We start from the raw sequence: 26,487 nt of genomic DNA, 5'->3' as shown, positions 1-26,487 counted from the left end.
TCTGCAGTTTTAGCATCCACTGGGGTTCTCAGAACATATCACCTGTGGATAAGGGTGGTGGGGGGTGGGGAGTACTCTGCAGAAACATATACCAGACTTGATAAAAATCAACAGAATTAGGATGGCCTCTCAGACATTTGAGAACACACGTAAACCAAAGAATATTCATCTTCATTTTTTTTTTTTTCAGAGAGAATGTGAACACGGATGCGCAGGGGAGAGACACAAGGAGACGTAGAGAGAATCTTAAGCAGGCTCCATGCCCAGCATGAAGCCCGACACAGGGCTCGATCTCACGACCCTGAGTTCACGACCTGAGCCGAAACCAAGAGTTGGACACTCAACCAAGTGAGCCACCCAGGCATCCCCATCATCTTCATTTTTAACAAAGTCCTCACTACAACCAACTAATCTATAAGCTACCAATTATAAAAGTTAAAGTCTTCAGGCTAGCCTAAAGCATTATTTTAAAACTAAAATGACCATAAAGATGGAGAAAAATAATGAACTGATCATCCTCATAGCTGATACTATTAATTTTCTAAGACTGGGTCTGAAGAGAACATTATTTTAAGATTAAGTCAATCACTTTAAATTTGTGGAACCAGAATAGGTAACTACTTTAACCTTACTCCGCACATTATTATTTTTAAAGATTTTATATACTTATCTGACAGAGAAAAAGAGAGCACAAGCAAGGGGAGCAGCAGAGGGAGAGGGAGAAGCAGATTCCCCTCTGAGAGGGAGCCCGATGTGGGGCTCGATCCCGGGACTCCGGGATCAAGATCTGAGCTGAGGGCAGATGCTTAACCAACTGAGCTACCCAGGCGCCCCTCCACGTTCATTATCTTTTTAAGGCTAAACAGAAAGCAAATAAGAGAAGACATGGTGTTTTAAAAATCAGAACCTCAGCTTTCCACTGGAATTAAGTGGGCAGCATTTTAAACATACAGTGAGTGGGCATCATCCCAGACCAATGACATAAGAGCCATGGGGCTGGGGCCTGAGCCTCTGGCTTTTTGAAAGCCAGATGATGTTCATGTGTGGGGAGGGGTGAGGAACTCATATCTGGTGAACAAGCTCATACAAAAGTATGTATTGTTATGATTTCTAAAATTTTCAGTTAAATTATTAGTTCTTTCGGAGAAAAAAGCTTGTCTGAGTTTCAGATTATCATTACTCAGAAAAACACACTAAGGAAATTACATGTAATTTTTTCTTAAAATAGCTACATGAAAACATGTTAAATGCTGAGTCACTGGCCAGCTACTCTTGCAGAGTCAGTCACGGACTTGGCATGAGAAGTGTTTTTATGTGAAGCCATGGAGATGTTGGGGTTATGTTTTTTGCACAGTTATTCAGACTACCACAGAAAGAAATGACTCGTTATAATATAAGACCTAGAAATACATTCTTTTCAGGGTACCTGGATGGCTCAGTCGGCTAAGTGTCTGACTCTTGATGTCAGCTCAGGTCATGATCTCAGGGTCATGGGATTGAGTCCGTTGGGCTCCACACCGGGTGTGGAGCTGATTAAGATTCTCTTTCCCTCTCCTTCTGTCCTTCCTTGCCCTGCTTATGTTCTCTATCTAAAGAAAAAGAAAAAAAAGAAGTATATTCTTTTCTAAGTAGAGGCAGGGAAGTGCTATGAGTGTATAAGGGCTTCAAAAATCACAATATCCTGGGCCTGAATCCCATTCCTGCTACTTACTCATTTCACAACCTTAGTCAAGTCACTTTACTTCCCTGGAGCTCAGTTTCTCATGTGTAAAATGAGGATCCCTATTATTTCACAGGCTTGTCTTGAGAATCATGTAGCACAGTGCCTCAAACAGTACCCAGCATACAGGAAGCAGTTTCATAAACAGTAGATATTATTATTAGGCCAAAATGACAAAACTAAAGAGTTACAAAATGACTTAAAATTGCAGTCTCCTTTAGAAAGGACAAAATTATACTTTTAATCATACAAAGTTAATGTATAGTTTAGTGTTATTTTATATGCTCAAAATCAGTTTCTGGGTTCATTCAACAAATATCTGTTGTACCCCTATTATGTGCCAGGCACCATTCCTGTCACAGGAGACTCAGCAACGAACAAGTCATACAGGAGTCCTTGCCCTCGTGAGGTTCCTCAGCCAGGGAGTTAGCAGCAGTGGGACTCAGAGGTGGCAGGATTCTTCATCTATTTTGAAGTTTAGAAACAAAATGATTTGGATGTTGGGTATGGAATCAAGGATGTTTTTAAGATCTGGGACCTACCTGCCAAATCAAAGGAGGAGTTTGCCATGAATGGACATGGGGAAAATGAGAAGTGCTACGGGGAAGGTCAGGAGTTTGCCTTGTCCAGGACGGCTCTGCTATGTCTATCAGTGACGCGGCACTGGCCACCGGACACAGCACTCAGGTGTGCAGGGGAGAGGGCCAGGGAAGAGGCAGAAACTAAGGTAAAGGTAAGATTTATCTACAGAAGTCTCTGGACTTAAAAGATTTAATTCTCTTTAATGTCCACAGTGGAAGCAGTTGAGGTCAATATAGTTCGATTTCTCTAGCAACCTCTACTCTTCCATCTCCTTTTTTTATACAAGGAATTCTACCTTGATTAAAGGTCTGTAATTTATGAAAGTTATTTGCATTTCGAAGTCTGCTTTTCTAAAAGAGGCAGTTAATATTTTATTGGGTAAGTGTTCACATCAAGTTAGAAGAATGATCAAAAATGTTTTGAAAATAGAAATAAGGCCTCCTTATCCTGGAGGCCAGAGTTGGGAGCAGGCTGTCCCCTCCACCTGCCATCAGGAAGCCTCAGCACAGGTGAATCTGTACTAACCATGGCAGAGAGCAAAGCAAGGTGAGGCACTAAAGGGATCTGGCAGGTTTCTTCTGCGATAGCAGAAATAACAATGCTGTTACTGTTAGTGCCTGAAATTCAACTCTACTTCGTCCAGGATTTATACAAAGAATTGTTTAAATATTTCCATGAAATAGAAGTTTATATATTAAAATTACAACACTATGGCTAAAAAATCCACAGGCATTAGATTTCTAAGAGAAAAAATACACTGCTAAATGCCAGACTTAGAAAAGATGAAAACAAAGCAACAAAAACAAAATCTAGAAAAATCCAGATAATTGAAATGTGTATTTTATTCACTGCTTTTTAAAGAAATGACTGACATCTAATATGGCTATCAACATTTGGAAAATTTTAAAAAAATCAATTACAAAATCATCTTCTTTCTCTGTAGTGGCTATGAATTTATAGCTTGTAGAATTAAAATTAGTGAAGAAAAATAAAATGCAAACCCAAAATAGATGGACATGAAATATCTGTATCGTTATTCATGGTACTAGGACCTCAATATTTGATTTCCGTTTCACTTAATATGCTCCCTCACATCATTTTGGTATAATTTCTTCACAACATTATCTAGAAGTTCTAATTTATTAAGTTATACTTCAGAAACCTTTCTCAGTGGAAGGAATAACAGAAGAAATTTCAGGACACCCCCCCCCCCCCAAATACTTGTAGGTTTACTGGTCAGATTCTAGTCAATTGTTGCTGAGTTTTCTTTTATTTAGAAAAATGTATATATATTTTATTTATCTTAAAGATTTTATTTATTTATTAGAGAGAGAGACACAGCAAGAGAGGGAACACAAGCAAGGGGAGTGGGAGAGGGAGAAATGGACTCCCCACTGAGCAGGTAGCCTGATGCAGGACTCGATCCCAGGACCCTGGGATCCTGACCTGAGCCGAAGGCAGACGCTTAACGACTGAGCCACCCAGGTGCCCCTAAAAAAAAATGTATATATATTTTAAAAACTGTCTTTTGAATGTTTTTTTTTTTGAAAGTTACTGATTTTGTGACTCTTGATTTCAAGGAAGTCACAAGCACTGGAATAAAAAGATAGTCTCAACTATCATTTGAAAGCACAATCTAGTTAAAAATATTTCAGACCACATTCTTTAATTGGGGACATAAAATAATAAATGAGATCTTCCAACACAGATAAAAATTCAAAAATAAATTATAACTGTGGACTAAAACATGACATTAAAGGAAAAGAAAGCCTTTTTGTGAGCACCCAAATAATTCCTCCTCTGTATACAGTGACACAAAAGCATTTTCAGCTTTCAGGTTTCAACAAATCCTGTTGTAACAACAACTCCCTCCCTTCCCGCCTCTCCTTTCTTAATTCTCCCACAGCTCAAAAAATGAGATGGAGAACCTGGTATTTATCTTCTAGCACCATCCGCAGTTTCTACCTCAGATTTCCATGTTGCTCTTTATTTGCAAGTTAACTTGCTGGAGCTTTGTCACTAATACCCAGAAGCTGTGAGATGAGCCTCATGTGTGTGGCTTCTCCTTATCATACAGCTTCACTGGAAGACAACGGACAAAGGGGAATTAAGACATTGAAGGCTACTGACAAAAGGTATGGAAAATGAGAAGCTTCAATAATGCTCAGAAACAGACCTTTAAGTATCATGTAGCTTGAATTATAAGTTGTAAATCTGTTTTTTAAATATTAGTTTTGTTATAAATAAATCTTGTCTGGAAAACTGACTTTACATACTTAATGAAATCCACTCCAGATTTTCTGTTGGCAAATAGTTGATAAAATTAACATTCGTGGGTTCTGTTCTGTATGCAGTGTGTTCTGGAACCATGAGACTTCTCTATTTCGAACTAAGTTTTTACCTGCGACCCCACTGCTTCTTCTTGCTTTTGCAGCATTTCACCACCATCACCACCATCACCACCATCACCATCACTAGTGAAACAAAACATGCTTTTATTCTGTACCAGATAGAAATTTGAGAGAACAGGCCACAAACTGTATCAGACTTGTGGCTAGAGAAGGAAAAGACTTCACAGCAATATAGCTAAGATGCCAGTATATTTTTACAAAGGAACAGAATAGTGACCTTCATTGTAGAGAACAAATTCTTTCTGCATAAGTTCTCTGTGCAGAAGAAAGCATTTAAAATCCAATATTCAACAGTAAGTGAGCGCTATGCTAACTGAATGCAATGTCATATTGTTTACGCTGATTTTGGCTGTCTGTAATTTATCACTGCCAGTACTTGTTAATTAAGACGAACAAGCTGTCTGCAAGCCTGAATTACACTGAATTTATAAAATGTATTGGTTAATGGGAAGAAAAAGGTTATAATTGGGAAGCTGAGCACAGACTGATCAACACATAAAGGTTACTCAACCAAAGTAAAAATAAAGAGAGAAATGAGATGCTCTTAGAGAATGGTAACAGCAATCTTGACTTTGAGGAAACCCTAAGCTGAAAATGGTCTGGGAAGGCAGTAATTTAGTGAACTGGCTGGAGTCTGAAATGTTAAAACCCAAACCTGAAAACAGCTATTATGAAACTATAAACATGTTTCATTTTCTTCTAGAATCTTTAACTTCTGTTCTATTTTGGTCTCAGATATGAAAAGAAATTTGGAAAACAGAAAGAAATGAACTGTATGGTTCCACACAAAGCCTAAGTACTCTGATGTGTATATAAGTCTGATACTTAAGAATTTAAAATTTCAGGAAAACACTCCCCTAAAATTGTCACATTTTAAGACTGCAAACAAAAATAGAACAAAGGAATTTAGACAGCCCAGGATTTAACTTCTTAGAGAACCAGCGTTCTAACTATGTTAAGTATGGACTCTTAATACAGGCATGGATTAGTATTACTTCAGATATTTTACAGAAGCCAGCCATCAACCTCCTTGGGTAAGTCTGTGAGGCTAAGCCATGTGTCCTACTAACGCCCTCTCAAGTGGTGTTTTTCTTAGTGGGACAGGGAGTGAACAAAGTTGACAGTTAATGGTGCTTTCTGCCTCCAGATGCAGCATTTTTCTCTGCTCCCGGGGAGCACGCGGAGAGGCTCTCACCACGATGTACCAGGGGTAAAGGTGGGGAGGGGGGGGGAGAGCAGGACACTGCTGCTGAGACCTGTGTGGCACAGGGTGATTTACCACCTCTGTGTCCTTCCTAATTGGAAAAAAATGATGATGCACAAAGTTGTATCTACAGTTTCTTTCAGCCCTAAGATTCTATGAAAATAAATTAGCTCAATGAAAGAGAAAAATTTCAAATGCCAATAAGTATCAATTGTCGCATGACATAAAACAAACATACTAGTAAGTGTCAGTTATAATTTGTGGAGTACTTCCTATGTGTTAGATATTGTTCTAAGCCCTTAAAATGCATTTAACTCTTTGATATATATACAATAATCCTCCCCATTTTCCAGAAGAGGATACTAAGGCACAGAAACGTTCTGGAGGGCTAAGAGTTGACCCCAGTGTTTCGCATTCAGAGCCCCTACTGCCTTTTGTGAAATACATACGAATCATGGTAGAGCCATGGTGTCTTAATACATCACTCAAAAATTAGTGCAGAAACAAAAAAGCTGTTATTACTGTATTTCAGAAACTGTTGTTATTTCTTTCAAGGCAGAGAGCACTGCCAGATTAAAGCACAGCCAAGCCACAGATTTGGTGCAATTTTTTCTCTCTTAAAGAAAGAAAAAAGGGAAGAAAAAAATGTTAAATTATTTTTGGTATCCTTTCATATACAACTAATGATGTGGTTATTTCTGGCATGTACTTTCAAGATTCAGTGTCACTACTTCTGAATCCGTCTGAATAACCAGTTTTGCAGGAGACTGCTTCATTTGGGTCAGGGTAGGATTCTGGTCCCAACCAGACAGGATCTCACATTCTCATAAGCAAAAGACAGAGGCTTCATTGTTCCAGTTTCGAGTATCTTGTACCTGAAGTGAAACGAGTGCTAACCTAGATAAGGATTTTGCAAGAGTTCATTAACTGGAAATCAGGGATAATCATGCCTATGGCTTTACCTTCTTTCCACAAATTTCCTTTCCTCCTTAAACAGTTCACTTGGGTCACATGTCTGGCACATGGTGAGTGCTTAAATTTTTTTTTAATAAAATCATTTTTTGAATACTTAAAACTTCTCCACTATGTATTTATAAATCATTTTTAAGAAGTGGGCTTCAACACTGTTTCTAACTAAAATACTCCATAGATAATAAGGAAGAAAAGAAAGTTTTAAAAACCTTTAATGCTATTAAAATTCTTACTAGATCATCCAACTGGAATCTGATAGGTCAAAATCTCCTAATAAGGCCCACTGCCCACATTATAGACAACTTCGGCATAGTTTAAGTTTTAAAAAGAATAAGCGGACAGCTCTTTTCTCTATGCCATGCATCAGGCACCACCCACCCACACACACTCAGGAGAACAGCAACCTTTGAGGGCCTGGTATGAGCTTTTCTCCTGGGCTACAGTGTCCTCATCTACTGTGGGGTCTATTCAAATGTGTTCTTTGCTTCCACTGTACATGGATATGGAAGCCTTTTTTGTTCATGCTTTCTTTGAATCCTGATTTGTCTTCTTTCCCTAGCCTTTGTTACTTGGTTCCCTGCTGCAGAGATAGAGCTACAATCTTGATCAAGGGCCATCATCATCAAATACCGGGTAACGGTGGGCAAAGATAAAGGTGATGTCATGGCGTCAGCTGGGCTCCAGCTCCTTGCTTTCATCCTGGCCTTATCTGGAGTCTCTGGAGTGCTCACAGCCACTCTGCTGCCTAACTGGAAGGTGAATGTGGACTCGGGCTCCAACATCATAACGGCCATTGTGCAGCTGCAAGGGCTGTGGATGGACTGCACATGGTACAGCACCGGGATGTTCAGCTGCACCCTGAAGTACTCCATTCTGTCCCTCCCCATCCACGTGCAGGCTGCACGGGCCACCATGGTTCTGGCATGTGTCCTGTCTGCTTTGGGGATCTGCACTTCTACAGTAGGGATGAAATGCACTCGCTTAGGAGGGGACAGAGAAACAAAGAGTTATGCTTCTTTTGCCGGAGGCATCTGTTTCATGTCTGCGGGGATCTCTGGTTTGATACCAACAGTGTGGTACACGAAGGAGATCATAGCAAACTTTCTGGATCTGACAGTTCCAGAAAGCAACAAACATGAACCTGGAGGAGCCGTCTATATTGGATTCATTTCGGCTGTATTGCTGTTTATCTCTGGCATGATTTTCTGCATTTCCTGCATTGAAAAGAATCCAGAAGCTTGGCTCTATCAACCCAAGCAGCAGCAAATCTCCACCACACAACCAGAGGGCAATTCAGCATACAACCTGAAAGATTACGTGTAAATAACTGTGTAATGAGTATGGAATTTTCAGGTGCCTGCTGTGACTTTTGTCGATTTTGGAGAAAAAATATAAATGGGGGTCACTTAAAATGCCGACAAACTATTGTGTACAATTATATATCTGTTTTAAGATTATTTTTCCATTACTATTTTCATGTTTTATCTAGAGGTTTATAATTGAGAGAGGTTCTGTTATATTAAGGCAATTAATTGATGGCTTTTTTTTTTCCCCTTTTAAGATAAACTGTTGATATATCTTCTGGGTTGTTACTTAATTGGATTTTATAAAAGAACTAAATTGCCAAGTATACAAAGCATCTTTCTCTGGTGTTGATCTAGGGTATCATCTGCTTTTGCTATCTGTCTGCGACACCACAGTGGCTTGCTTATGTTTTCAAGCCCCACTGTTTGAACCTAAGGGAAAGAAGAGATGTCCACCTCTCTTCGATGTTGCCCAAACCAGCCTCCCCAAGTTCCTACCTACTATGACTTCCCTGCTTCTTTTTTCATTTTAGAAACATCTATGTACACATATGAGAGCCAACAATATGATATTCAAAGATTAGGTAGGCAGAACAAAAGAAAAGAAATTGGTAAATGCTACCACAGCAAAGCAAAACCAAACCAAACTAAATGCACACCGAAATCTCCGGGACTTGAAAGCCTTAGGTACAAAATAAGTGAGAATAAAAACAGTTTGCTTTAGAGTGCTCAAGAGGTGCCTTCTTCTGCGGCTAGCAAGAGGATGCTCCAGATTAAGTTCGTTTATCCTACAACAACTCAGGTCCCTCCACTACCCTCTCCTTTAACCTCTCATTGATTACTAGCTGGATGATGAAAGTTCCTTTTAAGTTGTCATTTTTGTTCTCAAGTTTGATTCATGTTAAACATTGCTGTTCTCTTATAAATGAACTGCTTCAGTTAGTTAATAGAAAGACAAAGTATGTTTTTAAAAATTAAGTTAAATTATGATATGTAATTCAAATATCTTAAGAAAATAAAAACTGGATTTTCTAACATGTAAAGGGGACATTGCACATTGTTTCTAATAATTCATGTAATTTAAACTTAGTCATTGCTCACCATATAATGGTAAAGGGGGAAAAGGACTATTTCTTTGTACAATAACTCGGGAAGTGGGAAGAATATCTTTTATGTGAGTACATATTTTTCATTTGTGCCTATAGAAGTAGAGACTAAAGTACTTTATACTTAGTTTACTCATTCTCTTCTGCAACAATGTCATTAGCTATTAATAGAATAGCTAAAATGAAAAGGTACTATTTCATATGGGAATTAGGAAAAGACTTATTTAAACAGAAGTTTAAATGATTGTTTAAAGTATGGATTCCTGGGACACCTGGGTGGCTCAGTCAGTTAAGCGTCTGCCTTTGGCTCAGGTCATGATTCCAGGGTCCTGGGATCGAGTTCTGCATCGGAATCCTTGCTCAGCAGGGAGTCTGTTTCTTTCTCTGCCTGCCCCTCCCCCTGCTGGTGCGCTCTCTCTCTGTAGCTCTCTCTGACAAATAAATAAAATCTTAAAAAAAATGATTCTTTTAGGAATCAAAGTATTTTCTAAACAAATGTCATACTAAAAATAACTGATAAAAATATTTTTATGCAAATTACTGTGACAGGATTTCTTTGACACCTATATGGCTCTCTCATTTGGCTTAATGTGACTGGCTTTATTTGCAGCTTATGTATCCTATAGTCCTATACTAAAAGTTTAGTGTATATATTCTATGAAAGTATATATATACACTTCAAAAAACAATTTTTACTTAGCTCTGGAATATTTTCTTAAATAGACACAGGAATGTTTTGAATTCTAGAAAAGCAGCCATTTCATACAAATGGCCTAATTTTTTTCCAGACTGGACATAGCAATGATAACATGGTTTGGAATCCCTCCATCCCTGTAGGATTTCCCCCGACTGCATTCCTCCACCTGGAATCCTCCCACACTCACCCCTTGCCTGCCCAAGCTCAGACTCATCCTTCAGGGTTCACACGGGGCCTCCTTTGTGAACACATTCCTGACTCCCTGAAGAAGTTTGCTGCTTCCATCTCTGTACTCTCAGAGAATGCTCTATCACAAATTATTAGTTTACATGATTGCATTTCCAACTAGACTGGGAGACAAGTGTCTTTTTTACCTTTGTATTCTCAGTGACTTGCAAAAGTGCTTACAAGGGCATTGCCAGTCTTATTTCAGTCCTTCGTGTATGAACACTGACTGGTTTAAACCCCAGAAGGACTCTAGGTGGTAGGTACTATTCTTAGTATCAGGGGGAACTGACACAGAAAAATACCATTACCTAACTTGCCCAAGGTCTTCAGCTAGTAAACGGAGAGATGGCATTCAACCTGAGGGAACCTGGCTCTACTACCGTCAGAGCAGGTGGGTACAAGGTGACGCAGGGCACAAGGCTACACAGTACATATTACTGAATCTAAGTCTTGGTTTGCTCATGTGAAAATGAGGATAAAAAACAACACCTACTCAGGGAGCTGTGAAGATGAGATGATGTGCACACAGCATGTGCAGGGGGAGCATGCAACAGATGCTGCCTGGTGGTTCCTGGTCTAACCCGGCTGTTTCCAACTGGGGGTGGGTTGAGCCTGCAGAGGACATGTGGCAGCGCCTGGAGACATTTCTAGTTGTCACAACTGGGATAGTGGTACTGGAATATAGTGGGCGGAAGCCAGAAATGCTGTTAAATATCCTACAATGCACAAGACAGCCCAGGCAACAAAGAATTTTCTGGCCGAAAATGTCAATAGTGATGAGGTTGAGAAGCACTGGTCTAATGTATTTGAATATACTTAAACTTTTTTTTTTTTAAATAAGAAGTTACCAAAATAAAACCAAAAGAAGGAAACACCAGAAAGCCCCAGAATATCATGCTTATTTTACCTAGGGAGCAGATATGTGTGTATATTAAGTATATGTATGTATATATACATATGACTGAAGAAATCAGCTAGTAGTTTGGGCAAAAATGTAGATACAGGTTAAGTCAGGAGAACTGGGTACAGGAATGGAGAGATTTAAGAGAAATGTAAGTGATGTCAGAAGGTGGTAACTAGTGACTTGTTGTGCAAGTAAAGGTGAAGGGGGTTGCCCTCATGTCCCCCTCCTGCCCCCCGCCCCCGCCCCAGTGATACCTGCCCGATGTGGGCAGGTGAGGAGGTCATTAGTCAGCACACTACATACATATGGGCAGGAGCAGCCTGGGGTACGTAGACAGAAGTTCAATTCTGGAGTCAGTGTTTTCTCATTACATTCCTTTTATTACCATATTTTTAGCTACATGGCTTTAGCATAAATCAACTTTATTGACTTTGGAGGATTTGTATCCTAGCCTACAATCTTACAGAACCTGTTGCATATCTCTTCATTACCTCCAATAAGTTTTTTATTCACTTCGTTGCACTTTATAGATACATAAAAGTATCGCCAGCAAAAATGCAATTTTGTTCCTTCCTTGGACTTACAGTATTTCTTATTTTATTCTTGAGTAGTTATTAAAACATAACTAGTATTAAGATAAATTGTAATAGTAAATATGCTGTTTCTATTCAAAACTTGATTTTTAAGAAAGACTGGTAATTTTCTACTTATAAAATCAGTTTAAGTTTATGCATTTATTTTTATTTTAGACTTGCCCACTTTCAGAAAGAATTTGAGACTACTTACAATAAAATTACTGGCATAGTAAATACAAATAATAAAGGTGAAAGACTAAAGTTACAAAGAGAGGAAAAAATGCTATTAAATAATCCTTGTTGAAGGCTACTAAAGGAATTAAACATGAAACAGTCTAGAACTTCTAAGCAACCAAAGCTCAGAAGGCCACACAAGAAATCTGACAGCTCTGTCTATAGGTAGGAGCCCACCGAGGCCACTCTGGTGCTTCCCCAAGCTCCCCCTGGGCTGTGCAGCCACCCCCCAGCTGCTGTGAGTGCACAGTGCTAATGGCTCACAGATCTAGAATTGCCTGCCTTGGTAGGTTAGGGCACCACCGCTCCTAGGAGGTGGCCAGAGCCAAAGACTGGCCATACAGGTGTACAACAGGCTGCTCCCTTGACTGACTCTGTGGGACAATTTGTGCCCCAGAGCTCTCCTAATCCCCGCCACCCTTTGACCCGGTGGAATCAGGCTAAAGCTAGTCTCCAGGCAGAACAATATCCCTGCTTAGCTTTTCCCCCCTTGCTTTATCCTGCTTCCCACACCACTCTTCTGAGAGCACTCAATACACCACTTTCCCAAAAATTCTTAACTCAACCTCTGATTCCACAAAACCAGACCTAACACAGAAGAATATTAGTTAAGCAGAAGAATGTTAAGTCTTCTGACCTTATGTCCAAAGGATTCGCAAATACAGGATAACATACAATAGAAATAACCTCAATATCAGATTTTGCAAAACACAAAGGCATGAAAATGGCTTTCTTATGTGAATCCACCCATTTTACTAAGATCAAGATTATTGCACATAGGAGTCAAGGCCTCGATAGCTGTCAGTCAGCAAGGATAGCTGAAAGCTTCTGAAATGTGATCCTCAAAGGTGAGGCATGGATGCCTCAAGTCCTGACCTTTTCTTTATAACGTGATGGGTGTATCACCATTAATTCATCTAAAATTATATTGACAGTATGCTTTAAATCTGTACCAGGTTTAGGGATAACTTGCTCCATATGCAGTACTCCTAATACCCAAAATTAGATATAAACTATATGAAGCTCTTAAAAATTAAAATCCATACAACTATATCAGAATATACCAATTTAGTCCATAAATATTTGCTTATAATCATAACAGCTACCTTCCACTAACTGCCTCCAAACGCTAGATACTCATATTACTTCACATTGATTATCTCTTTCTCAAAACAATCCTTCTAGGGTGATATTATTGCCCCAATTCAGGATATATTAAAGTTCAACCTATTAACCTGACCAAGTTCTCATAACTAGGAACATTCGAATTCCAGTAAGTCTAGATTCCTTTAAAATATTTCTAGTTCTTCCACTAGAGTATGCTGCTCCTATCAGGCTAATCAAAAGGGCTTGTGGCAATTCTCCTTTTATAGTGAATGACTTACCTACTAGGTCCGAGTACGGTATAGTGGTTAGACCTAAAGCCTATCCATTCTGTTGGAAATATGTTAAAGATTTATTTTGAGAGAGAAAGGGAGCACATGGTAGGGAGTGGCAGAGGGAGAGTAAGAGAGAGTCCCAAGCAGACTCTGCAGGGCATGGAGCCTGACTCAGGGCTCAATCTCACAATGCTGAGATAATGACCCTGAGATCACGAGCTGAGCCAAAACCAAGAGGCGGATGCTTAACCGACTGCACCACCCAGGCGCTCCTGCTGGAAATACGTTATGAGCCCCTGACCACAATTTTAAAAGAAAAAAAAATGGCATAGAACTTTGAGGTTCTACCTAATAGCTTAGTAGTTCTCAAACTTCAGTAATGTGAACATCAGCTTAAAAATTTACTGTAGAACCCCAGAAATATGTGGATTAAAAGGGGTCTAGAGATGTCAGCTTGAAACAAGTTTTATTTGCTCACGGGAGCATTTTTAGTCATGAATTTGCTCTGCAAAAAGAAATATTTTGGTCTTGTCACTGGTAAAATAATTTAACTCAGAAGTGAAATGGAAATACAAAATTTTAAAACTCTAACTTAAACTCTATATACTACAAACTCTAGGAGATTAGGGCACACTAGAGTAAGCCAAATAATCTAATTTTATGACTCTAAGAGGCTGCATTTTCTGTAGACAGAAAAGAATTTGGGGTTCAAATTTTGGGGACAGTACTAGAGAAGTTAATGAGAGTAACAAGTTTGGCAAGAATTTAGGTCAACTAGCCAGGACAGGATTGTTACAGTTCCATGAAAGTAAAAGTTCTGCCATTAAAGCTTGATTACAAGTTAGTCTAAAGACCTTAATAAGCAGAGGGGATTACAGATTCTCACAGGAAAGATCCTAAGTGGTTATAAATAAGTTCTTGAAATACCACAAAAGAAGTGTTCACATCTAATTCTCAGGATGGGTTGAGAGTAAGTACTGAATTTTAGTGAGTTTCTTTGAACATCTATAGAGAATTAACCTCCCTCTCTCAATTCCCCAATGAACCTGCTTGTACCTCTATTTTAGCATTTAGCATATTTTACTTGTATTGTGTTTATTTGTGTTTATGACTTTCTCCTCCTGTGTTTAGAAAGCTTTAGCCAAAGGGATAGTCTTGTACTGTTATTTTATCTTCTCTATAAAATTCTTCCCCATTCTTACTTAAGAAAACAAAATTTTTAAAAATTTGCTCAATACAACTATCAGTCAAATATTTTCTGGAAACTCAGAGTATTCCTGATCTGCTCTAATATGGTAAAACTACTTCGGAGCAGCAAGGAATTCTTGTAGAAGCAAAATTTAATCATTTGATTTATTGTTTTGCTTTATCATAATACATTCTCTCTCCTCCTTGGTAACTGCTTTCCTAGATTACAAATAAATTCCCAGCATGTAATATTTACAACATGATGAAAAGCATGTAAAGAAAATTGCTTGAATATGCTTAATTTGCCAAAAAGCAAACATCCCTCAGTAATGTGAACCGAAAATACAGCTAGTTTTTTTTCCCAAATAGTTAAGTATTTTCATGAGGCCTTAATCCTAGGGGATAGAACATTTAATCAACTAACTACATGTGTATCTTACTCCAAAATCAAAGATAAGGTTGGTAACAACCTCTACACACCACCAAATGCCCTCAACTAGGTAACGAAAACAAAGAGAAACTTTCCACTAAAAATATTCTAAAAATCCACCTTAAGAAATCCTTGGTAAAATTTAAACAGCTTAAAGACTCTAGATTATGGTAATAACCCTAACTATAAAAGCCTAAAAGTAAAGATCTTGGTTTCTGATATATTTGGGTCTGACACTATTCAAAATATTATATACACACATATGTGCATTACAAGAAGAAAAAAAGCTGATATGGTCAACTGGTTTTCTTCATTACAATGGCCACCTGTTCTAGGACAGAAAATACCTGAAAGCACAAATATGTTAAGTCTGATGATGGCCTATAAGACACCTCCAGTCATCGAATTCAATCTAGGATCTTAATAGGGTCTCTTATTTTGGAAAAAGTCATTTATAATGTCTGAAACCTTGAGATGCTGGATGGAGGTGGTAACTGAGAAGGAGTGCTCTGAGCCTGACTCAGAAAAAGCTGAAAACTGTTATATAAGTGGAAGATGGACTGAATTCCTATAGTCACCCAAAAGCTCAGCTAATTGTGGTGGACAACATGGCAGAGGAAGTGGAAGGTGGTAGCAGAGAATATGGAGACTTCCCAGGCCATGCTTTAAGTTATACAAGTAGGTCTAACACTATTGTTTGAGACCCCATTCTAAATATATAATCTGTATCTAACTAAATCTAAAAAACCACATTATATAATTTTTTAATGCTATCTACTTTCCTTAATAAATCTCAAATGACGTAAGGGAAACTTACAAGACTTTATTCTGGAGAGTTTCAGCAAACAAGGGGACATCTGTTCCTCACCAGCTATAAACTCCCTGAAGGCAGACTCCATGTTGGACTAGGCCCTCCCAGTCCCACTCTGCCTAAGTCCATGCCTTTACATGCAGTAGCTGCTCAATACACATTTGACAAAATAATAGATGAATTCTTATAATATATGTCCTATAGTGACTCATCCAGTAGTAGTTTTGCTAAAATAGATACTACTATACTGATTTTTATTTTTGGCAGAGAAACTTCGTAATTAACACTCTTCTGTAATTAGCATATAATACTAACAGCCTAGTTTAATATCCAACTATTTTACACAGATGATTAATCACAAGTAACACTGCCAAAATAGGAGCTTTCAAAAAAGGGGAAAAAGGAGGACTGGAAGAAGACGGTGGAGTAGGAGGATCCTGAGCTCACCTAATCCCACGGACACACCAAGTTAACAGCTACATCTGTGCTAAAAATGACCTGAAGACCGGGAGAACAGACCTTCCAGTGAATCAGAGAGAGGATGCAACACTGGAAAGGGGAGGAGGATCAGAGATACAGTTGGGAACCAAACCCCCAGTGAGACTAACCACAACGAGAGGGACAACACAAGCACAGAGAAGCAAGAGGATTGGACCCAACACCAGGCACCCCAGGCACTGGGAAGACAAGTATCCACTACAACTGGCTTTGAAAACCAGTGAGGCTTAACTTAGGGTACTTAGGGGGATTAACTCCAGGAGAGCAAGAGGGCGGATGAAACTGAGTCCCCACCTTTAAAAAGCCAGCATAATAAATAACTCCCTCAAGACACAGCACAAAACCAGCAGTTTGAAAAGTGACTATGGTATACATAAAGGAGATTTACTTACTAATCTCAAAATGTGCACTAGTGGGGCAAGGATCTTTAAAAAATCTCTCCGAGAACAAAAGTGCTGGCAGACAACATTTCCTCTCTTTCTCAGCCTAGATAGCTGGACATTTGTGGGAAGCAGCACGAACACTCTCCACCTGTCCAGCTAGCACTGCATGCCCCTCCCCCATGTTCACCTGGTGGACCAGCCCCATCTAACCTGCCTACGTTGGGCACACCTATTAACCTGACCAAGTTCTCATAACTAGGAACATTCAAATTCCAGTAAGAGTAAAATCATATTGAGCATCTTTTTCAACCACAACAGTATAAAACTAGAAATCAATTACAGCAAAATACGTAGAAAGAACACAAATATATGGAGGCTAAACAACATGCTACTAAACAATGAATGAGTCAACCAAGAAATCAAAGAGAAAAAATACATGAAACAAATGAAAATGAAAACATCAGTTCAAAATCTTTGGGATGCAGCAAAAGCAGTACTAAGAGTGGTTTATAGCAACACAGACCTACTTCAAGAAACAAGACAAATCTCAAAAAAACCCCAAACTAACCATACACCTAAAACAAAAAAGCAGAACAAATAAAGCCCAAAGCTAGCAGAAGGAAGGAAATAATAAAGATTGGAGCAGAAACAAATAAAATAAAGGCTAAAAAAAAAATAGAAGAGATCAACAAAAACAAGAGCTGATCCTTTGAAAAGATAAAATTGATAAACCTTTAGCCAGATTCATCAAAAAAAAAAGGCCTCAAATAAAATCAGAAATGGAGGAGAAAAAATAATACCACAGAAATACAAAGGATTACAAAAGAATATTATGAAAAATTATATGCCAACAAATTGGACAACTTAGAAGAAATGGACGAATTCCTAGAGAACATATAATCTTCCAAAACTGAATCATGAAGAAATAGAAAATTTGGACAGACTATTAATAACACAATTGAATCAGTAATCAATTCAACAATGAACAGAGGTCCAGGACCAGATGGCTCTACAGGTGAACTCTACCAAACATTTCAAGAGTTAATAGTTAGTCTTCTTAAACCACTCCAAAAAACAGAAGAGTAATGAAAACTTCCAAATTCATTCTACAAGGCCAACATTACCCTGATACCCAAACCAGTCAAAGACACTACAAAAAAGGGAAAACTATAGGCTAATATCTCTGATGAACAAAGACGCAAAGATCCTCACAAAGTTTTAGCAAACCAAATTCGACAATACATTTAAAAAACATTCACCTCAATCAGGTAGGACTGATCCAGAAATGGCAAGGGTAGTTCAGAATTTGCAAGTCAGTCAGTACGATACATCACATTAATAAGACAAAGGATAAAACCATACGATCATCTCAATAAATGCAGAAAGAGCATTTGACAAAATACATCCATTCATGAGAACTCTCAACAAAGTGGGTTTACAAAGAACACACCTCAACATAATAAAGGCCATATATGAAAAACTTACAGCTAACATCATTGTTAATGGTGAAAAACAGAGCTTTTCCTCTAAGTTCAGGAACAACACAAGGATGTCCACTCTCATCACTTTTATTCAACATAGTACTAGAAGTCTCAGATGCAGCAATCAGACAAGAAAAAGAAATAAAAGGCATCCAAATTGGCATGGAAGAAGTGAAACTGTCACTATTTGCAAATGACATGATATTATATATGGACAAACCTAAAGGCTCCACCAAAAAACTATCAGAACTGATAAATGAATTCAGTAAAGTAGCAGGATACAAAATTAATATATAGAAATCTATCGCATTTCTATACAAAAACACAGTAGCAGAAAGAAATTAAGAAACCAATACCATTTACAATTGCACCGAAGAGAATAACATACCTAGGAATAGACTTAACAAGGAGGTGACCACCTGTATACTGAAAACTATGAAACGCTGATGAAAGAAATTGAAGAGGACACAAACAAATAGAAAGAGTATACTCACAAATTAGAAGAACCAACATTGTTAAAAGGTCCATACTACTCAAAGCTATCTATAGATTCAATGCAATCCCTACCAAAATACCAGCATTATTTCACAGAACTAGAATAAGTAATACCAAAATTTGTATGGAACCACAAAAGACCCCAATAGCCAAAGCAATCTTGAGAAAGAAGAACAAGCTGGAAGTATCACAATCCCAGATTTCACAGTATACTACAAAGCTACAACAATCAATACAGTATGGTACTGGCACAAAAACAGACACATAGGTCAAGAGAACAGAACAGAGAGTCCAGAAATAAACCCACCATTATACACTCAATTAATCTTTGACAAAGGAGGCAAGAACATACAATGAGGAAAAGACAGTCTCTTCCATAAATGGTGCTGGAAAAACCAGACAGCTACATGCAAAAGAATTAAACTCAAAACTTCACTACACCGTACACAAAAATAAACTTAAAATGGATTAAAGACCTAAATGTGAGACCATACCATTTTCCCTAGAAGGTAACATAGGCCAGTAATTTCTTTGACATCGCCATAGCAACATTTTTCTGGGTATGTCTCCCGAGGCAAAGGGAAACAAAAGCAAAAATAAACTATTAGGACTACACCAAAATAAAAGCTCTTGCACAGCAAAGGAAACCATCAATAAAACAAAAAGGCAACCTACTCAAATGACCAGAATCAAAAAGACATGAAATAACAAATGTCAGTGAGGATGTGGAGAATAAGGAACCCTTATGCACTGTTGGTGAAAATGTAAATTGACCAACCACTGTGGAAAACAGTTTGGACGTTTCTCAAAAAATTAAAAATAGAAATACGGTATGATTCAGTAATCCCACTACTGGGTACTTACCCCAAAAAACACAAAAACACTAATTTAGAAAGACATATGCACCCCTGTTTATAGCAGCATTATTTACAACAGTCAAGATATGGAAGCAATCCAAGTGTCCATTTATAGATGAATGGATAAAGAAGATGTGGTATGTATGTATAACACACACACACACACACACACACACACACACACACACACACACACACACACACTATGTATAACATACACACACACAATATTACTTAATCATAAAAAAGAATGAGATCTTGGGGTGCCTGGGTGGCTCAGTTGGTTAAGCGACTGCCTTCGGCTCAGGTCATGATCCTGGAGTCCCGGGATCGAGTCCTGCATCGTGCTCCCTGCTCAGCGGGGAGTCTGCTTCTCCCTCCGACCCTCCCCCCTCTCATGTATTCTCTTTCTCTCTCATTCTCTCTCTTTCAAATAAATAAATAAATCTTTAAAAAAAAAAGAATGAGATCTTGCCTTCTGTGATAACATGGATGGACCTAGAGTGTATATGCTAAGTGAAATATGTCAAACACAGAAAGACAAATACCATGCTTTCAATTATATATGGAGTCTAAAAAACAAAACAAATAAACCTAAAACCAGACTTAATTAGAGAACAAACTGGTGGTTGCCAGAGGGAAAGTGGGTAGGAAGATGGGTAAAAAAATAAGATTAAGAGGTACAAACTTCTAGTTATAAAATTAGTCATGAAGATGAAAACTATAGCATAGGGAATATACTCAATAATACTGTAAAAATATTGTATGATGACAGATGGTGACTACACTTATTGTGTGAGCAGTGAGTAATGAATAAAATTGCTTAATCAATATGTTGCACATAATGTAACACTGGATGTTAACTTGTACTTCAATAAAAAAAAAGGTGGAAAAAAATTCACAATAAAAAATGTTTGATGTAACCTGATTTAGAGGTCTATTCGGAAATCACAAAACAAATACTGATTTCTTTTTTTGAGGATTAAGTGACCATATAATTTATCTTCTATACTGGAAAACTTTGAAGAGTACAAGGTGATGATATTATCATCACCACCAGGGCAACATGAATAAACCTAGACATTTGGTCACTATAAAGAGGAAAAAACTTAGGACAAGAACTATTCACACATTGTGATTTTCTTACTCTGGAGAGATAAAGTATATTTTGCATATAAATGAAAATCAAATCCTAGAGATCATTTCTTACGGCACATCCTCAGATGAGCAAAGATTTACAAATAAACAGAAACTTACCTCTGGTTTAGGGACAAAAGCCTGACCCGGAATTGTCAAGATGTGCTGAACACTGCAGAGGTACTGGGCCATAACAGAAAGGCGACTACGCTGTTTGCTTCCTGTATTGGCTGTCAGTCTCTACGAAAGGACAAAAAGAAATTTTAGCAAATAATTAATTCAGTCTGATCAGATGGAATGCAGTCAATATTCTATTACCTATGGACACTAGGTGGAGTTTTGAGATAAATTTTAAAAGCACAGGCTATCTGACACATGATACACAGGAAGCACGAGGAACATTATCCTCCAATATCAATTGAAGTACATCTAAGAAGTGTGAATTATATCCTATATAATACACTCAGAAACCAAATAAGAAAACTTCCTTACCATTGCATGTTGGGGATTTTCAAAGCCCTATTATATTCTGTAGAAGAAGGTCCTATACGAAACAAGTCATCAATATATATTTGATGAGTGAAGAAATTAGCAAGCATAATTAAGAACTAAAGATGCTTATTTCATTTTATGAATTACCAAAAATCTATGAAGGAACATTTTCAATGGTGCACTTTTCTTTAAGTGTAATAAAACCTTGAATATTCAGAACTCTTGGAGAACTGTTTTGGAGAACTGATTTTTGCAAAAACCAGGAATTCATTCTTTTAAGAACCCAAACACTTTAATTTTAAAATTAGGTATATCTAAATTAACTCATAAATGCAATGCAATTTCAACCAAAATCTCAAAAAAAATTTTTTAAAGACCTTTAAATTAAATTCCATAAAATCTTATATGGAAAAGCCAAGGGCCAGGAATAGCCAGGAAGCTCCTGAAGAACATCAATAATATGAGGAGGGTTGGGGCAGACTCACTATAGCAGATATCAAAATTAAGGCAGTATGGTATTGCTACAGGCATAGACAAACACACCAATGGAACAAAGGTCTTAGACCCAAGCACATGTGGATATTTGCTATGTGACCGATGTGATGTAACAACCACTAACAGGAAAAGGATGGACCGCTCAATAAGAGATACTGGTATAAGTAGGTATATCTACCGCAGGAAGAACTCCCTATCTTGTATCATTACCAAAAATAAATTCCAAGCGAATTAACAGTAAGTAAAAAGCAAAACTTTAAAATTTTTGTAAGTATTTATAAGTCAGTCAGAGAAAGACATGTATCATATGACCTCACTGACATGAGGAATTCTTAATCTCAGGAAACAAACTGAGGGTTGCTGGAGTGGTGGGGGGTGGGAGGGATGGGGTGGCTGGGTGATGGACACTGGGGAGGGTAGGTGCTATGGTGAGCGCTGTGAATTGTGTAAGACTGTTGAATCACAGACCTGTATCTCTGAAACAAATAATACATGTTAAAAAAAAAAAAGATAGTAGGAAGGGAAAAGTAAGGGGGGGCAATTGGAGGGGGAAGCGAGCCATGAGAGACTATGGATTCTGAGAAACAAACTGAGGGGTTTAGAGGGGAGGGGGGTGGGGGGATGGGTTAGCCTGATGATGGGTATTAAGAAGGGCACGTATTGAATGGAGCACTGGATGTTATACACAATGAATCATGGAACACTACATCAAAAACTAATGATGTAATGTATGGTGACTAACATAATAAAAAAATAAGTATTTATGACCCCACGGTAGGGAAAAATTTCTTAAAGATGCAAAAGTAGAAGCCATAAAAGACTGATATTTTGCTCTATTAAAATTTAAAACTTCTGTATAATAAAAACAGTACAAACATAAGTCACAGACTGAGAGAAGATATTTGAAACTCCTGACAAAGGATTAGTGTTCAGAACATCGAAGAAACTCCTACACATTGTCAAAAAACAAACAATAGAAAATATGGTAAGAAATATGATAAGAGCACCCAAATGAACCATAACCATAAACTATGCTCAACCACATTACAAATGAGGGACATACAAATTTAAATTCTAATGAGACACAATTTCATATCCGTGAAATGAACAAAATTTAAACAACAAAAAAGAACCTGGCAGAACCTAGAATTGGTGAATATATGGAGCCAGAGGAACTCCCATTTACTGCTAGTGAGAAGGGCAACTGGTACAAGCACTTCAGACTACAATTTGACAATATATACAGGAAAGCTGAAGTTGAGTGCACCCTCCTAACCCTTTAAGTCTACCTTTAGGAATATATTGTACAGAACAGTTTATATACTCACATGAGGAAATACTGTGTAAGAATGTTAACTGTAACACTGTACATGCATAGCTTCAAAAAAGGTAGAAAAACATAAAGGCCATTGACAGGAAGAAGTAAAAGGTGTTACCAACATAGATCCCCAAACAGAAAATAATGAAGGGGCAGAAAATATGTAGAGTATGATTCCATTTATATAAAAACTTCAAAACATTATTTCTTATGGCTTCCTCTGTGTGTGTGTGTGTGTGTGTGTGTGTATCTATCAATGCCTGGGAATGATGAATATCCATTTTAAGAGAGTATAATAGGAGAGAAACAAAGGGGATAAAAGAGAGTACCAAGCATATCTACAATATTTTATTTCTTAAAAAAAGACATGAAAAATATGGCAATATGTCAAAATTGAATTAAAAAAATTAGGTGCACTGATTTTTAAAAAATGTATCCTGCCTCTCATGTTCTTAGAGTTCACTGGGTATTCTAAACCTCTTGTAAATGATACAGGGTCAACATTACAAACCACATAATTTAGCTTGTAAGAGCTTTGCCTTAAGTAAGATTTAAAAAATAGGTTTTAAACTGAGATGCTCAGAAAATTTCCTATGGGCAAAGCTGTAGATTTTGTAGCATCTATTTTGTTACTCAGAAGCCATCCCTCCACCTCATCCCTCTTTTCAAATTACCTGCCTCTTATTTATATTTAGACATCTGAAGTTATTGGGAGGCTGAGTTCAGGACAAGTGATGAGCTGCTTTAGTATAAATGATAAAGTAAATTCTTCCTTACTAAACTGTAAAACCAAGAAATGTATATATTCTCAAACAAGTATCAAAACAAACACGGGAAGCACATATTTAAAGAATAAACTTATGGATCAAATGGTAAAAAATATTTCTAGCTCTTCATAAATTTCTTTTGGAGCTTAACTGTACCACTGGCATGAAAGCAAAAAATTCAAAGTGCACTGTACAACTGGCATACTTCAAAGCAGTTGTGTAAAACTAAAATCCAGCATGAACATAACCACAAAATTAAAGTATAAAACAAAATAAAAAGTCTACACTTGAAAATTATTTCATGCTGAATTCTCTCCCAACATTTTATTTTACATGTCAACGGTGTTTTCACTGATGAATTCAACAAAATTTTAAAAATCACTTTAACCCAAAAGTAAACAAAGGAGGCATGCAGGGTAAAACACTCTGGGCATCAAGACATGTTTAAGTATATTTCACTTAGAGCACTAGGCGTTCACTCCTGCCAGGGAAGCCTGACCCATCCAAACTTTGCAGCAAATACACGTAGGCTGTGGAGATGAAAATGTGTGAATCGGATATCTGAATTTAGAAGAAAGCAGCACACACATACCTGTCCTGCATTCATTATGGAATAATTCAAGCCGCAGAGCAAAAAGCTCTGCAAAAGACTTCATTTAAAACTAGCACAAGCATTAAATGGTCAATTAACCATTCAAACATAATTTAATATTTCTGTGATAGGTTATATGTAAAGCTATGAAAATTCGAACTCCATTACAAGATGAAGGATTTTAACAAACAACAAAAGCCAGGAAACCAAACCAGTTAATTTTTCAGTAAAAGGAAACCCTAACCCTTGAAATTTTAAAAGCATTCTGACTTAGTAAAAGAAAAACAAGGGGTCAAAGACTCCACAGGACAGTGTTTCTGCCTTATTCATCTAAAATGATTTTAAGTAGAAAAATTAGGCTTATTCTTGAGAAGCTACACAGCCAAGTATCAGGGACAATGAAAACTATATAATTACTGGTGAGGTGACTCCTTCCCTCCCTGTTACTGATGTGACCATTAAATACCCAGGGTCCCCTGAAGATGGGAGGACATAAAGAGGTTAATCCTGGACCCAGAAAGAAAGACCACAGATCCAGTCACGTGGAGAACATGAACATCATGACTTCAGCAGAAAACATATGACCTGTTTTCAAGTTCAGCTTTCCCTGTAACTAGCTCCATGACCTTCTGGAAGACATTAAACTACTCTGAGCCTCAGTTTCATCATCTATAAAATGAGGTTAGATGAGATTGGTTAAGGTCTCATTTACTGCTACACAATCTGATTCTATTTTATGAGCTGTAACTTCATACTGTCTATATGTTCTTTAATGTGTGTAAGCTGAATTCTTCTATTTAGACCCTGAAGACCTAGAGAGAAGGGAAGAAGACTGTGTTCATCTACTTCTGTTCTATAACTCACAAAGCCAAGCAAAGTGAATGTTTAAAAGTGCTATCTGTGGAATATAAAATTACAGATATGATAGTGTCAAGAGCAAACAAAAGTTATATAAGAAAATGCTGCTATATAGTCTCCTGTTGAAACTTTCACTTGCAAAATGTGAAAACTGCTCAGAAGATCAGTGTTAACTTATAAAGCATTCCATAAATTATAGACTCAATATAAACTCTTCTCAATATTCATACTAGAATTTAACTAAAATCAACATTGGTTTTTTTTTTTGGTTAAAGAAAAATAATTGCATGTGGTGAAGTTAAAGCAACACTATTATTAATAACAACTGACATTCTGAGTCACTGAAAATATTACTCCACCTCTTAAGCCTCTGTTCCTTTGCATTTCCCCCCAAAAGAATTAGAGTACATAGTGTTTTGCATCTCTATTGTGTTACTCAAGAACAGAAATAACATAATAATCATGTTATCTGAGAAAAATAAAAGCCCAAGGACAAATCAAAAGGCTGAGGAAACAAAGAAAACTATTAATATGGGCTCAACTCAAACATACAGAAGAGAGTTAACAGATTCATGAGCAGGAAATGACACTGATCCTGGGAGAGTGGTAACGATGTAGTGTTCCTAACAAACACAAAAGGGTCCTACATTTTTGTGATGGAAAATTCTAAGACTACTTAAGAAAAAGATTTTATGGCTAAATACTCTAAAGCAAAGTTTCCTATCCTTGGCATTACTGACATTTTGGGCTGGTAAATGTGGAGTAATTTTCTGCTGTGAGGGGCTATCCTGTGTACTGAAGGATGTTTACCAGCATCCCCAACCTCTATCCACTAGACACCAAAAGCACCCCCCAGTTGTGACAACCAAAAATATCTTCAGACAGGCAGAAGGTAATAGTATGGCAAAGTAGGAGGATCCTGAGCGTACCTCCTTCCATCACACACCACAGCTGCAGCTACATATAGAGGAATTCTCCCTAAGAATGACCTGAAGACTTGCAGAACACCTCTTAGCTGTAAGTATAAAGACAAAGCCACAACAAGAAGGGAAAAAGGGACAAAGACGCGTTCAGGAGAGGAACCAAACCCTGGAACTGAGACCCAAAAGTGGGAGGGGATATCATAGATGCAAAGGTCCTTCCTGAAAAGTGAGAGGTTACAGCCCCATACCAAGCACCCCCCCACCCTGGGGATCTGCACAGGAAGATAAGCTCCCATAACTTGTTTTTGAAAATCAGCTGGGCTTAACTTCAGGAGAACTGGAGAGCTAGAGGAAACAGAATCCATGCTTAAAGGGATCACACACAATCTCACTTGTTCTGAGACCCACGACTGAGGCAGCAGTTTGAAAGGTGCCTGGGCCATACA

The 26,487-nt window shown here is 37.8% G+C and overlaps 2 protein-coding genes across 3 annotated transcripts in view; one reads left to right on the top strand and one right to left on the bottom strand.

The window, feature by feature from the left end:
* CLDN20 (claudin 20) overlaps positions 1-9,193 on the top strand; it is a 15,237-nt gene extending 6,044 nt beyond the window's left edge. Inside the window, exons 3-5 of one of the 2 annotated variants that reach the window (XM_027602354.1) lie at positions 191-348; positions 4,209-4,437; positions 7,449-9,193. In XM_027602354.1, the coding sequence (XP_027458155.1) occupies positions 7,553-8,212 (660 nt within the window). In that variant the 5' untranslated portion in view covers positions 191-348; positions 4,209-4,437; positions 7,449-7,552 and the 3' untranslated portion in view covers positions 8,213-9,193. Of the gene's footprint in view, positions 1-154; positions 349-4,208; positions 4,438-7,448 lie in introns of those variants that run through there. The other variant, XM_027602355.1, reaches the window with a different exon arrangement.
* The window catches only part of TFB1M (transcription factor B1, mitochondrial), a 66,472-nt gene that overhangs the window by 9,612 nt on the left and 30,373 nt on the right, over positions 1-26,487 (bottom strand). The window contains exon 5 of the mRNA XM_027602353.1: positions 20,717-20,836. Within this exon, the coding sequence (XP_027458154.1) occupies positions 20,717-20,836 (120 nt within the window). The remainder of the gene's footprint in view (positions 1-20,716; positions 20,837-26,487) is intronic.

Source organism: Zalophus californianus, chromosome 7 (assembly GCF_009762305.2).
Source record: "Zalophus californianus isolate mZalCal1 chromosome 7, mZalCal1.pri.v2, whole genome shotgun sequence".
Classification (NCBI taxonomy): domain Eukaryota; kingdom Metazoa; phylum Chordata; class Mammalia; order Carnivora; family Otariidae; genus Zalophus; species Zalophus californianus.
This window is presented reverse-complemented; position numbering and strand designations above follow the sequence as displayed.